Below are 14,941 nucleotides of genomic sequence, written 5' to 3' on the forward strand. Positions count from 1 at the left end.
CGATTTCAGCGCCCCTCTCTAGATAAGAAGCAGAACGCGCCATCACCTACAGCCCTTTCCTCTGCCGGGGACTTCCACGAAATGAAAACGGGCGGCATCGTCGTATGCTCGACATTGGTTGCCCTGGTTTATATCCCGGAGTACTCCTATGGCCGATCTGTCACCCAACCTACTCCAAAATCTAAAGGCTTGACCCCGTCCCGTTTGGAGAATGACCCTTATGGCATGGCTTAGTCAGTTATTCTCGCAGTTCAGATAAGATTCGGACCGCCACTTCTCTGAAAGCATGGTTCTTGCCTTCCTCTTTCCTCCCTCCTTGGAGCTCGTCCATTCGTTAGGTGATCCCTTGCTCTCACGTTCGAGTGTTTGCTCGTCGTTTAGGCCGGTGAGTGAGATTTCTGCTCATTGCAGTCACCTCCGGGGTTCTTCGCACCTGGATAGTACCAGGACCCTTGTGCCCCGGCCCTTGATCAGAGAAATCCGCCCGCCCTATGACCAAAAACGAAAAATGAGCCTTGCGACGAGACGCGGACATTCCCCATGCTGCGGTTCCCTCCGGTCCGTTCCCGGGTTGGGTTAGGGGAACATCCGAGCGATTGCCTTCGCGGATCCAAACGCGCTCACAAGGCGCACAATAAGAATAAGACCAATAGAGACTTCATAAGAGACCATTTGAGCTGCAGATCGTAATGCTCCTAGAAAGGCATATTTCGAATATAGAGGAGTGAAAGTTCCCAACAATCAACGAGTTGATCATACCCTTCTTTGAACCGTACGAGCACGTCCTCTGTCACCCCCCCACCGCGCTTACGGCTCTATACCCCAACCAACCCAACTTGCTCTGGCCCCCGGTCCTCCCTTTCTATTCCTCGGTAAGCGGACCGTGGGAGCATGAGGGGGGGCGGTATCTGCTTTTGACTGATAGAAAGCATCTCTCTTTTGTCCCTCCTGACCGAACCCGAAAAGAATCACTTTATGCCACTTTGTACACTTTAGTGTAGGCACCTTCTTTAAACGTGCCAAGCTGTGGAAGAGAGGTGCCAGGGGAATCCATGCTCTCAGCTGAAACAGGGCTTGAAGCCTTCGAAAAACCTTTATGCTCTTTTCTTCCTATCGAGTGGCGTCAACCGGACTTAAAAATAGAATAGCTGATCGAGCTCTTTGGTACGCGGCTAACCTTTTAAATTGAGCTGTTCTTGCTACTCCCATAAACTAAATAAATTGGGTGGGTAGGATAAGGACTCTTATCATACAGCTCTTTTTCTTGCTCTTCTGGTGTCCTTTTATTATCTCTTGGCCCGTTGCGCCTGTTTGACCAATGAGAGTCCAGACTGGAGCTCATCTGATTCATTCTTCCGTTTACTCATTCGTCAGTATCGTCAAAAGCAGCTGAACTCAATCCCGATGGCTACCAGTGTCGATTGGCATTCCGCTTCTATAAACTATATACTACAGATGTGACCATGATTCTATCTTGGTGAGAGTGGCGTGACTTGAAGCTGCACGGAGACCATTTCCTTTTCTTGCTCTCGTGCTGGATGTCATCTCGGCATATCGGTCGGTTTAAGATGAATCCGGGGGAGGGAGAAATCCTCCATTGGCCGTTGACCTTTGATTCTCTTCTCTGAACTGCTCTTAGGCTAAGATTGAGTGGAATCCGCTTCTCTTCCGTATTCCTCAGCTCGAGTTTATGTTGCCGAAGCTGTCTGGAAGCCCTTTCTTTCCGGCTTCCTTGAGTCAGCTCGGTAGCTAGTCTAGTAAACCTTTCTTCTCTTCCCTTAATAAATAGGGCTTGCTCCTTCTTCTCGTCCACTCGGGAATGAAGCCTTACCTTTCGCTACTAACCTGTTAAATGGAGTTGAGCTGGCTTTCTTAACTCTTAAATTAGGTCGAAGTTGGTCCTCAACTCTTCTTCGTTGGAACCCACATTTTGAAAAGTTCTGTTAGGTTCTTAGTAGCAGTCGGCGACCTTTTCTTCTTTTACTTCACATAGCTTTTCGTCTCCTTGATAGCTGGAAGTTCTCCAAAAGTATGAAAAGCTGGAGGACTTTGTACCAGCCATTCCAGTGTGGTTGAATTTTGTTCAACAGCCCAAGGAATGTTCGCCCTTGTTATGTTATTTCCACTGCTTGAAGTGATTGTTACGACCACGAAGAAACGACGAATCCCAACTACGGATATATAAGAGCCAAAACTGCTAAGGGCATTCCATCCAGCGTAAGCATCTGGATAATCTGGAATGCGACGTGGCATACCCGAAAGCCCTAAGAAATGCATGGGAAAGAGGGTCAGATTAACCCCGAAAAAAGTGATCCAAAAATGGATTTGACCTAAAGTTTCAGGGTATGTCCGACCAAAGATTTTACCCACCCAATAGTGAAATCCTGCAAATAAAGCAAAAACGGCTCCCATAGAAAGTACATAATGGAAATGTGCAACCACATAATAAGTATCATGTAGAGCAATGTCTAGCCCAGAATTTGCCGGGACTATTCCAGTGAGTCCTCCTATGGTGAACAAAAAGATGAACCCTACAGCAAATAACATGGGTGTTTTGTATTGTATCGAACCCCCCCACATGGTAGCGATCCAACTAAAGATTTTAATTCCAGTGGGGACAGCTATGATCATGGTAGCTGCGGTGAAGTAGGCACGGGTATCAACGTCTAAGCCCACAGTAAACATATGATGAGCCCAAACAAGAAATCCAAGAACACCTATACTGATCATGGCATAAACCATGCCTAGATACCCGAAGACCGGTTTTCCCGAAAAAGTCGAAACGATATGACTTATGATACCGGATCCAGGCAGAATGGGAATATACACCTCTGGATGACCGAAGAACCGAAAGAGATGCTGGTATAATATTGGGTCTCCCCCTCCTGCGGGATCAGAAAAGGTTGTATTAAAGTTTCGATCGGTTAATAACATTGTAATTGCCCCTGCCAGTACCGGAAGTGATAATAAAAGTGGGAATGCTGTTACTGGAACGGACCACACAAATAGGGGTGATCTATGCATAGTCATTCCAGGTCCACGCATGTTGGAGATAGTTGTTATAAAATTGATAGAACCTAAAATGGATGAAACACCAGATAGATGAAGACTAGAAATTGCTGAATCAACTGCTCCTCCAGAATGGCTGGTAATACCACTTAAGGGCGGATAGACCGTCCACCCAGTGCCGCTACCCACTTCTACTAAGGCTGAGCTTAATAGGAGCAAGAGACTTGGCGGCAACAACCAGAATGAAATATTATTTAATCGTGGAAATGCCATGTCAGGTGCACCTATCAGAATCGGAACAGACCAATTACCAGATCCACCTATCATCGCCGGCATAACCATAAAAAAGATCATTAAAAAAGCGTGAGCCGTTATTAAAACATTATAAAGTTGATGATTCCCACCAAGAATTTGATCGCCGGGTCGTGCTAATTCCATACGAATCAATACTGAGAAGCATGTGCCCATCACTCCAGCAATGGCACCGAAGATGAAATATAGAGTCCCTATATCCTTGTGGTTAGTGGAGAACAGCCATCGGACCGGATTTGTCATAAAATGGAGATTCTTTCGTTTCCTTCCTTATCAGAGAGGGGCCCCTTCTTAGGGAGCGGGGCTTATTTCTTGAAAAAGGGGGAGTGAGAGGGGAAGGAAGAATGGAAAGAGGGGTGGGGAAGGTCCGGAAAGCCCTCACTTTATTGATGGGAAATTTGGATCCCCTTTTCTTTCCTCTCAACCCCTCCCCCCCCCGGTTCTGGTTCAGGAAAGGGTCAACGCAAGGATCTTACTTCGAAGCAATCTCTGGAGTTTTCCCTTATCCGAACGGGTCTTGCAAGAAAATAGGATTTCATATTGAGCTCCAAATATACGCTATTGGGATAGGATGGTTCCTACTAGCTCTCCCCCCTAAGAACCGCACGTGCGAGTTCCCCCGCATACGGCTCAAGTGGCGAAGGTTTGAGCTCGACCCAAACAAGCAACGGCTAACGAGAGAGCGCTAGCGCGAAAGCCGCGCCCATTTCTACCCTTGGCATCCGTTGCTGGGAGAGGAACGAATCCTTCGCGCTTGGTAAGCGCTTCGCTGTAGCCAAGCTTACTGCTAGCCGCCTATCGCCTAGAGCCAAGCTTCGACCGCGACTGCTCGTCGCTTCTGGGCGCCTTATTCCGTCACCCGAGATCCAAGTAAGCACCGGCAAAGATCTCTTGATTCCTCGCGGCCGGGCCGGCTTGGAAGCAAGCTACCTGTCGCCTATCTCACCCCCTTTCTTATTATTAGTCAGATAGGTTGCCCCTTTCCCCTTTCTCTAAGAAGAAGGTAAGCATCCCTCACTGCCGATCGCCTTCAGCTGGGTGAGCCTTCGCTTTTTGGATCGTCTTCTGCCCAATGTCAATGTGGTACCCTCCCGTTTTTGGTTCCCATTGGGTTTACCTTGTTTACAGGTCGACCCCATGGCAGCAAGAAAAAAAAAGGCGATCTTGTGCTATACTCCGGTGATCTCTTTCCTACCGAGGCACGCAAACCCCCATCGTGTCCCAGATCACATTCCTTAAATCGAAAGGGGAAGCCTACTCATCCATCAGCTCCTCTCGTAGATCGGTGCGGTTTTACGAAGCGTCTAAGCACAGTTCACTCGCGTTGATCAATCAAGAGCTTTGCCGCCACTCCTTAAGGTTACCTGTTGTATCAGACACTTCTTTCATTCTTTCCCACGCTTCATACCCCCCATTTCTTCTTAAGGTAAGGTAAAGGGCCAGGCATGGTGGGGTAGGAGCATTCTGCCGGCAATCTTTTTGGCTTGACCAAGAAGTCTTATGTCCTCCGAGTCGCACGGCGTTTTAACCGAAAGAACTTCTTGCGCAATTCATGCTTTTCTGTTTTTATGACCAGAAATTGTTTCTTGATTTCCATTTCAAATTGTTCTCTGGACTTTTTATCAATATGAGGTGATCGTAACACAGTATATAAGACTCGTGATTCAGGCAATCCAATCTTCCGTGTGTAAGGCGGAAGCCCCCCAAAATGGTTTTCAAAAAAAGGGTGATCAAAAGATCGAATCACTATGCGTATCTTGGTGGTCGTTACTTTTGGTGGTCTTTCTTTTTGGCTGACTCCTCTTCCTGTTCTATTGATCAGAAGCATCCAGCAGCGCCACGCCAGTAGAAAGAGTTAAGCTACTAAGCTAAGCTGCTGTTGTGGAACTCGGTAGAAGCGATTTGCCGCTTCCGCCTCTCTAGGCTTCACAATGGCTCCCCCCCTATATAGATAGAATTCAAAATGAGTCTTCTCCCCTCCACTATAATTAATATAAGAAATCCGAAAGGAATTTTCAATTCCGAAGGATTACCCTTTTGTTTGAGCAGGGGGCTTCGAGTCCTGTGTTGACAAAGATCAGATAGGATCCTGCTGTGATCCTCGATCTCTTCCTGAATATTGATCAACGTTCTATCGATAATTCAATTAAAGATCGAGTAAAGGGAGAATGCTGCTTTAAAAAGAAACTAATCAAGCAAGAGAAAACAAATTCCATGAATTAGGAGACCTAATCTAATCCCCAAATCCATCTCTCATTAGCGAAAGCTACCTACCTAGTTTTGCGGAAGCTCTGCCAGTATAGCACGGTGCTCTTTTTTAGTGTCTTTATATATATTCGCTGAACACTTCCAATACCTCACCACACCGATTTCACAGCTCGATTAGAGCAGCTCGACTTTCTTCGCAGCTTTCGAGCCTTATCTTGTCTTGCTTGCTCTTCTTTTTTTAAAGAAATTGCTTGAGCGGCTTTAAAAGAAAATCTTACCTTTAGCATAGCAACGGCAGGAGTGAGTCTTTCTTAGTGCAATACCTTCAACAACCCTTAAAGCGTGCGGGCGGCCCTAGCTAATCTAATAAAGTTGCGAGATTGAAAGGTCCAAAGGGACTAAGCTTCACCCAGTACGCAACTAGGTTTTCCGCCCGAACGACCCTAGCGTACAGAAAAGAAAGAAGTAGTCCTATTCGAAAACGAAATTTCAGTCCTAGTAGGTGCGATATTGAAGGCCTTCACGGGCTTACTTAGTGCTTGCGCTAAGGAGTTCAGGGCTAAGGGCTGGAGCGTAGGAAGCATTGGCTATCAGAACCCCCGGAGGGAACTAACTCCTTTCTTGCAAAGCAGCTTCATGAGAAAGAAGTGCAGCAAGTACTTTTTGAGAAAGAAGTTGTCTGTGTATTGGATCCGCTCTTCTGTTAGCATGAACATGAATTAGATTCTATTCGTCTTATTTATTCTTAAGAGAACCCCCACCCGAACCATTCTTAAGACCACCAAGCTCTCTCGAATGAGTTCTATTTTTTCTGCTTTCGAGATACACTGGGGGCAAAATCTCCTCCTAACTAATAAGTGAAACTTTGTGCCTAGATCGTCCTGAAGACGGATGCGACGGGAAGAAGTGGCATTTGGAAGTGTTGCTGACTTAACATTTAGGTTTCGGCATAACAAAGCTTGCACTGTCTTTTCGCACTTAGGCGCACAGCGCGCCATTGGTAATGATTCTACTACGGTGCCACAAATTCGCAAACTGATCCTAAGTAATCGTTGTTGTTCATTAGATTCCGGAGGAACTACTTCGTTAGGATTGGGGAATTGCTGCGATTCTTCCTGAATAGCCTGGATTCTCCCGTCGAGAGTCACTTTGAAAGCCTTACCTAAACTCTTCCGACTGAATATGATGAAGCCTATAAAACAACCAGCTACTATCATTTCTTCATTATAGATTGAGATATTTTTCGAACTTAATGCACAAATAGATGGAATAGCAGCAAATAGCATCTTTCTAGCTTGCATATTCGTGGAACTCAATCTCATTTAGATTCTATCTATCTTTCAGCAACTGAACGGGAAGTGGTTTAGGAAAGGACTTTAGAATCCATCGGATGCGCTCGCCCAGCGAGAAAGGCCCTGACCCTGCCAACCAAGTCAAAATCAAAACGAAAGGAGAAAAGAGAACTTCGTCTTTTGGTAATTCTCTAGGAGTCATGTTTAACCTTGAATGCAATTAATAAATTCTACAGCAATAGTACCTCGGACTCGGAAAGTGATAACGAAAATGGCTAACCCAATAGCTGATTCCGCAGCTGCCACCGTTGAAACCAATGAAGCAAATGATTGACCCATCATATCATCCGAAGAAACGGAAAATACCAAAAAGTTCGAATTCACAGCTAATAACATTGATTCAATTGGCATTGACATAATAGGAATATTTCGTCTATTAAGGAGGATTCCCCGAATACCTAAAATAGAGATGATCATAGAAAATGTAAAATATTTGATAGGATCCGTTTCGGAAACGTGGAATGTCAGAGAAATTCAAATGTTAAAAATCTCTTCACCTGTTCTCATCTTTACTAAGCTGGTTTAACAGCCGGGAAAGAGATTCACGCTGACGTTGGGCGTAAGGTAACATTCTTTTGCTTCTCATACGATATTGATAGTTTGATCGAGGGCGGTACACTGAAGATCTCTTCTGTCTTGCCGATTCCTTTTTTTATCGATCGGGTTGGTTTCGTTTCTCTTTCATTAGAGAAAGAAAGAATCAAGACTGAGATAGCATACTGACCATAAAAAAAAGGAAGGATCTAAATGGAACCCGCCAAAAAAGCCGCACATCTATCTTAGCCAACCAAGGAAGACATCTCGTCAAGTCAGTTCAGTGATCCCAGGGAATTAAGCAGATAGGTCTCACGAGAAGGCATGAAGCAATGGGCTCAATCTCATATAGAAGGATCCGCTGCATATCATGCCCACCCAGTTTGAATGGGTTGTTCAAGAAGGGATTGAACTAAGGCAAGGAACTGATACGCACCTCGTAGAAGTACTGATCCCCGTCCAGTATTTGGCAAACTGGTGCTATCGTAAGTAGCAGTCACTGGTCTTGACTCTGACACTAGGAATAGTGAGTCAGACCTATAGGCCAAAAGACAGACTGAATTAGTCAGTCTAGCTACTACCTTTGTTATTCTTTTCCGATTTCCTTTCACAGGCATAGGCGAATGCTAAAAGAAAAGCATACGCAGAAGCAGAAAGAACAGATTTACCCTCTACCAGAATAAGATCTCTAGGTTTACCAAATCCTTCTCAACCAAATGTCTTGTGGCGAGCAGCTCTTGGCTTCGTAAACATATCTATGTTGTTGCTTTTTCACTACCAATGAGTAGGTAGCTTTGGATGCTTATGAAGATATGGCTTTGGTAAAGATCTGCTTAGCGTGTGCTTTCTCGGGTGCTACTTAGAATAGAGATAGTCAGACTAGAACTTGAGAATGTTATAGCGCTGTGAAAGAAGGACATTCTGATCGACCCGATTGGCTCTCGTTCTGGTTTGGCGGAAAGGTGAAAAGCACTAAATGTTTCTTCCTGGTTGGTGTACTAGGGCGAGGCGAATCCCAACCCCTTCGTTAGCTAGCTTAGCTTTCCCTCTTTTCAATCTATATCAGATCCTCCATGACTTCTTCGCCAATACCTTTTCGCTTTCCTTTAGCACAACCAATTGTTAGCCCTTTGGAAAAAGCTGGAAGAAGGGATGGAAATCCGCATCAAGAGGGCACAGTCCCACAGCACTTTGGCTATTGATCGGATTAACTATTTCGTATAATAAGAAGAATGCTTGAGATTCCAAGTAAGGGCATTCTCTCCCTTATTGAGCTAGGCTAGGTAGAAAAAACCTCAGTAAAGATAGCACCTATGCAAGGCACAAAGCCTCTCTAAAACCCTAGATGCATCGAATCCGGTCTTAGCATAAAATACTTCTTTTCGAGAAGGAAGTAAGGCATTGAAATTAGGAAAGGAAATGGCATTAGCATTACTACTACCAAAGCCAGGAGCCGAAAAGAGATAGATGTGCTTACTGCTTCGAAGTGACATAAAAAATAGTAATAGAATGGATCCCCAATAGCTTTTGACAGCAGACGAATCTGTCCATCTATTCGATTAGCTCATTGCCAATTGATAAGAGACGATAGCATCCGAAGAAGCTCATGCCATAAAACAAAAGAAAAGGAGAGAAGTGACTACCTTCTTTCATGCCTTTTCAACTGTTCTGTTTTCGCCTTCTCAGCTCTTGTCTTGGAGCTGCTAGAGAATGCCCCGTTAGAATGGGCAGGGACAGTCGATCATTGCTTTAATTGCCTGGGTTTTGGCACTCTAGTTAGCGACGAAGGGCTTGTTTTCAAGCTGTTAGAATGGCGTGTGACAGAAAAGGAAGCAGTAATGCAATAGCATTAGCAGTAGGAGTAGGATGAGCACTAGGATAAGGCTTAGAAGTCGCTAGCTAGATGTCGCGTCTTAGGTTTCGCCCTTCGAGGCATAGCTCAGGAAGGGCTCCTGCGTTTATTAAGAAATGTTGTTTGCTGGTTTAAAAAAGATCTTTTAGAGGTTTCCCCCCTTGCCCTTGAAGGGAATAAGGACTGAAAGCTTTCTTCGCTACATGGCATGGGAGCAAGTCTGTTGTGCGTGGCTCTTTCAAAGAATAGCAGTTAGAGAAGAGAAGAGATAGATCTTACGTAAGCCAAAGGCTATTTAAGAGGAATGCTTCAACAACTCCCCCCGAGGGTGAGGTAGACTTCCTTATCCTTAAGGAAAAGATAAGATCTCTTGCTTTGCCCACAAGCCCTACTAGCGTAGCAAGTCTGGTCGCTGGTGTGTTGTTCGTTCTATCGATAGGCTCCGATTCTTATTCTAAATTAGGTTTTCTGTTCTGGAATGAATCTGTTCTAAAGAAAGACCTGCCTATACTGAAGAGGGGCTGGTTCTCTTTCTTGATAGCATGGCTTTCACGCTCACCGGTCCGGGAAGAGACTCCCTTGACACTTGGCATTGCTTCCTTTCATCCACGAGGAGGGAGCTTGCCCGACGATTTTTGATCTTGGATAAGTCCTTTAGGTCCTTCAAGGGGTATTCGCCCTCCCTTACTTAATAGGAAGAAGGAGCGCATATTGTTGAACAAGCCTCATTCACGTGGGTACGGAGGACACGTCAACAGCCAAATGCTTGCCAACAAAATAAAGAAAATCATGGAAACCCTATTACAAGCAGGGTGTAAAGAGATGTCAGAAATGTCCACTACTTTGATGGAGAGTTTTCTTTAAAACTGCTTCATCATGTAGAATGGCGGGTCCATCGTTTATCTGAAGGTCTTTGCCGAATGAAAAAAGCGCACCTTCGAAGCGAAGGCATGATTCCTGCGATCAGGAGCTGCTTAACAGCATTGAGAACAGTAGATCAGAATCTTTTTTTTAGGATAAAAAAAGTGAACCAACACTGGGATCTGATCATAGCCGCAGTGAAGTGTTGGGATGCAAAGACGATGGTTTTTAGATTCGGCAAAGATGAGATGTGTCCCACACTTGAAGAAGTACATCGAATTTTTGAGATACCCCGTAATGTCCTTTTTGTACCTCGAAAAACTTAAACAAATCCTTTTTGATCTGAAAAAAGAAGGAGTAGCTATTGGGCTCACGAAGAAAACGACATTGGAATTTGTAACAATCCAGGCTAAATAAAAGAAAGCTATTCCCGATCCTTCTGTTGTCACACGAATTGCTCCTTGTTTAATCCGCTCTCGCTCTGTGAACAAGAAAATGAATTGCTATAGAGGAATAGCACAAGGTAAGGCTCAATGGAGGAATAAGCGGTGTTCTCTTATCGGCTGTTGCCGTTGTTGCCACTGTTTTAGGAATAACAGCTTTTGGTGGCTGTTCATGAAGATGAGACAAAGCTTGCTTTCAATATCAGAAAGAACCTCTTTGAGATATGAGGTTCCGGAGTAACCTTGTCTGATAAGGATATGGATTTGGATAGGCCGAGAGAAAGTGGTAGGGTATAAGAGGCTAAAAAAGAGCTGTGGTGGGGAGAGTAGCGCTGCAAAGGAGAAGAAGCGCGCTGCAGGAGCGAAGCCAGTGATTGATTGATGTACCGAAGCCGGTCCTCTAGCTTTCGCATCTCTTTAGTTTAGTAATCCGCTTCGGATCGATCTGTGCCTTGATCTCTGGCCATGAGATTCCTCCTGGCGAGGAGGGCCGAGAATGTTATGTCACAAGGACCAACGATGATCCTATCAGAAAGGAGAAGGAGGAGTAGAAGCTGGTGTGCAATTTCTCATATTCAGACGAGAAAGCAAAGAAAGTACATACTTGGACTAAGTCAAAAGCAAGTGCTGTGGTGTACGACAAGCCTCAATCCCAAGAAAATAATGAATGTCACCTAGATCCTTCATAGAGAACTCTGAAGAGAGTCTAGAAAGAAATGAACGAAGAACAGCTAATGAAGAACCTGTAAAAATGATATCATCCACATAGAGCAGAAGAATCACTATCTCAGAGGAGGATCGCCAGATAAACATCGAGGGATCAGCTCGACTACAGCTAAAACCCAAGGCAACAAGTGAAGAGCTAAAACTCTGAAACCAAGCTCGTGGAGCCTGTCGTAAACCATAAATCGAACGATGTAACTTACAGACATGTTTAGGACGAGCAGGGTCAACAAAGCCTGGTGGCTGAGCCAAAAAGACTGATTAATTCAACTTACCATGTAGAAAGGAAGTGGAAGCTCACGAGACAAAGTAGACGAAGAAGGGAACTAATCCCATTAAACGGCTTAGCTTAAAGAAATCCCCGATTGGACTCTCGAGTGGCTACTAGTGGTGCGGTTAGCTCTGTTGATGGAAGAGAAGACCCCGAATAGAAGGATCTCGCCGTTGGTACTACTCAAAATGTGAATCTGACCGTATTTAAGGTGATATGGAATATATCGTAAGTGGATGATTTTATGGCTTGACTTGGGTTAGCTTCCACTACGGACTTCCTATGTGTCTTCCTAGCTGAATATGAATCCGTGTCGATTACAAATCCTAACGTCTACGCTACGAGCCCATAAGCTACTAAGCAATAGTCTCAGCCCTTCTAAAGTGTCTCCATTCCTTAAGTCTTTTCGTAAGCCAATTCTTTCGAAATGGAATGCACCGGACCCCTAATAGAAGGTCTTTCTTGGGCAACTACGATTTGTAAAAACATCATTCATAATAACTGCCTTACATCGAAGGAATCGCTTCATTAACTAACTATTGAGTGCGCTTATTGGCCATATCGGTTATTGCTAGATTGAATGTTTTTCGGATAAATCGATACTCAAAAGGGAAAAGCTGCGTGGATACGGACAAAAATAGACACCAAAGCTACATCAGCAAGCACTCCCCAACTTTTATTATATTCTCACTTACCGCTCGAGAATGAAGAAATAGCTGACTTAGAACCAAGTAAAAGATTCCACTTAAATATGCACATTGACCTCTTTCCTCCTCTCTTACGAGCCACTCTTTCACGGGGATTATGCTGAACATCAAAATGATTGTATTTTAGGAACCTTCTTCTTTCCTTTCTGGGATGCTACGTTGAAAGAAGAGTTCTTAAAAAGACCTCTCCAAGACAAACTATTTATACTTCTTTTCTTGTCATCGAGCTATCTATGACCACACAAAGGATGCTATAACTGACAAAGTATAGTACGTAAACTCAACTCTCGATCCTGCCATCGATAGAATTGGATTTGAACCAATATCTCCGCTATCGCGTGACTTCCCTGTTAGTCGATCGCGATCCCACCCACCTTCCCCTATGACCTATGAAACGGGCACCCTACCCTATGTTTAACAGTTAAAAAATGAACCCTCGTTTTTTCGACCGGAAATTTGATATTTAAAGTAAACAATGCAATAAATTTTCGGAAAGAACAAATCCCCCCCCCAATCCCCCGAGAAATGAGCATTAGCTCTTTCTATAAGATTAAAATAAAGGGTCCGTCGACCCACAGTAGTTTGTCTTTTAATTTAGGGCTTTCTTTCGTGGAGATCTACTCCTATCCTTCCTATCTATCCTAAGTAGATTGCTTTTTCTTTTTTGTGTTTGCATGTATCATGTTTCTTATGTTATTATTATAATATATAATAAAGTAGTACTGTATTGTAAAATAAAATGTGCTGACTGGAGTTTTGGCCGTCTGAAAAACCAAACCCTAAGTTCAGTTCGTGTGTTTGTTTTACGTGAGCGCGCTTCACTAGTGTGCGTAGAAAAAAAAACACATAATCATAAAAGTGAAATGACTTAAATAGAGAGATTCGAAGAAGCTACGATTGAGACTTGAGATTTGCTTGGTTTGTGCCCGGAGAAGATCTCAAAGAAGGAGCTCCGGTTCATGTTCATATTCGTCCCGGCTCTTTGAAAGGTAGCAAAGCAAGTAGCTAGCGAAGGACATTAGGACACCTCCCGCCCAGAGGTAGGCATCGATTCGTTATGACCGATAACAAAAAGAAGTAGGAGAATACGGTCGATGAAGAAGGGTCCCATTCCTTACAACGATATCAATCCCTATTTATGATTTATGATCGTGAAAGCCCATAAAGGAAAGCATAGGGTCGTCTTCCATTGGTACTCTAGTCGACAGAGTTCATGCGTAATGCGTAAGGAGTCATGTCATCTCTGGTCAATACTATAAGAGAAGCGGGTAGGTTGAATACATATCAATAGGTCTATCTCCTTAGTCTATGTTTATGGTATCAGACTCGCAAGGACTAGACCAACTGTAAGATTTCCCCCTGATGGTGATCTCCTTCCAACCTTAGATCCTAGGGCGGCACTTGATGATGGTGATCATTTTCATGAGGACCAACCCATAGAGTTCCAGTCGGACCCCATGCTAGGGTTCCAGATAGACACAACAGGCGTTCACCACAACCTCCTAGGTATGGTCATGAGAGACATTACTAGGAGAGTCAAAGTTGATGTCCCTGAATATGATGGAAAGTTGGACCCTAATATCATATCTTCACAGATTGGTATGGCATGTCTGACATAGAGCGTGTTCGTTTTGCCAAGATGAAGTTAATAGGATGTAACCTTTCAGCCAGCGGGCCTTGATGTCCGAGAGGGAAGGGCAGCCAACCGAGCTCAGAAAGCGAAGCCATCGCCTCCAGTTATTCCAGGGGTTAGGAATCTGAACCGGCTCGGCTCCCTTTTTATTGGTCGAGTAGCTTTCCGTGGTCTGGGGCTGCCAAGTCTATTGAAAAAAAAAAAATGGAAATAATAACTGACGACGTCTTTTGGGCCTCCCTTCCATGATTGGCGGATTAGATTACAGCGGCTGACTATACCCCTACTCTTTCTATTAGTAAGTTTGGGTGCCTAAAGGATAGGCTTTCCCCTTTTATTCGAGAAGTTACAAATCCTTCATTTCATCTCCCTAGGCTAGTAACCCGATTCAAAAGTAACTAACCTCTCTGGAAGTCCTTTCTTCGGTAGTTATTAAAAAGTGGAGAAGTGCCTTTTGAAAGCCCTTTTCTTGTATAGAGCGCTGCTTTTGGAGTTCTTTTCTCGATTGGACCCTCGATAAGACCAGACCTGCTCTCGAAATAAGCTTACCTAAACGTCACTTATAGGGTGGATTGTTGAAAAAAGAGTGGAAAGAAGGCAAGAAGCGTCCCCTATCACAGATGAAGTAAGACGTACAAGATGCATTTAAAAGGCCTGCCGTAGGTCATAGCCGGAGCGGATCTTTACCTTTGAAGTGGAGAGGAGCCGGAACGGATTGACTTTTCATTAGATCTCCCGATCAATCAGATATGCGATGGCCTGAAAAAGGCATTATTGAATCGAGCCTTAAGCGCAGCACTTCCTTTGCTTCTTTCTGGAACTTACTAAAGGATTTTTTAATGCAAGTCAATTCCTTTACTTAGCGGGAGGAGGGCCATTTTGCCAAGAGTGACATTTCGTACAATGATTTCCTGTTGTCGGCCTTACGAGGGGGAATTCCCACTACTGTAACTGCTTGCTTGACTGCATTACCGGATTACCTTTCCTGCTTTCCTTTATCAGTTAGGCAGCAAACGAAAGAAAGGCAGTGCAGGTT

At 44.3% G+C, this 14,941-nt stretch overlaps 2 protein-coding genes across 2 annotated transcripts; both read right to left on the reverse strand.

Moving 5' to 3' along the window:
• Window positions 1-1,948: 1,948 nt before the first annotated feature.
• LOC133311134 (cytochrome c oxidase subunit 1) lies at window positions 1,949-3,714 on the reverse strand. The gene has a single exon (XM_061512154.1). It carries the CDS (start codon window positions 3,562-3,564, stop codon window positions 1,981-1,983), a length of 1,584 nt encoding a protein of 527 aa, XP_061368138.1. The 5' UTR covers window positions 3,565-3,714; the 3' UTR covers window positions 1,949-1,980.
• A 2,498-nt stretch (window positions 3,715-6,212) lies between these two features.
• Window positions 6,213-7,425, reverse strand: LOC133311137 (ATP synthase protein MI25-like). Its single transcript, XM_061512156.1, has 3 exons — window positions 7,031-7,425; window positions 6,926-6,950; window positions 6,213-6,846 (listed from the first exon to the last, which is right to left on the reverse strand). Exons 1-3 carry the CDS (start codon window positions 7,296-7,298, stop codon window positions 6,249-6,251), a joined length of 891 nt encoding a protein of 296 aa, XP_061368140.1. The 5' UTR covers window positions 7,299-7,425; the 3' UTR covers window positions 6,213-6,248.
• Between the last annotated feature and the right edge of the window lie 7,516 nt (window positions 7,426-14,941).

The sequence above is a fragment of the Gastrolobium bilobum genome, unplaced genomic scaffold (genome assembly GCF_033153095.1).
Source record: "Gastrolobium bilobum isolate Gb01-03AN ecotype WA unplaced genomic scaffold, APGP_CSIRO_Gbil_v1 utg53380, whole genome shotgun sequence".
Classification (NCBI taxonomy): domain Eukaryota; kingdom Viridiplantae; phylum Streptophyta; class Magnoliopsida; order Fabales; family Fabaceae; genus Gastrolobium; species Gastrolobium bilobum.

Bases quoted from the DNA above. Each gene is read 5' to 3' on its own strand.
- LOC133311134 (XM_061512154.1), bottom strand. From the start codon at position 3,564: ATGACAAATCCGGTCCGATGGCTGTTCTCCACTAACCACAAGGATATA.
- LOC133311137 (XM_061512156.1), bottom strand. From the start codon at position 7,298: ATGATCATCTCTATTTTAGGTATTCGGGGAATCCTCCTTAATAGACGA. The intron at 6,951-7,030 runs GTTAAACATGAC...CTTGGTTGGCAG, and splicing joins ATTTATTAATTGCATTCAAG to GGTCAGGGCCTTTCTCGCTG. The intron at 6,847-6,925 runs GCGCATCCGATG...AATCTAAATGAG, and splicing joins GGGCCTTTCTCGCTGGGCGA to ATTGAGTTCCACGAATATGC.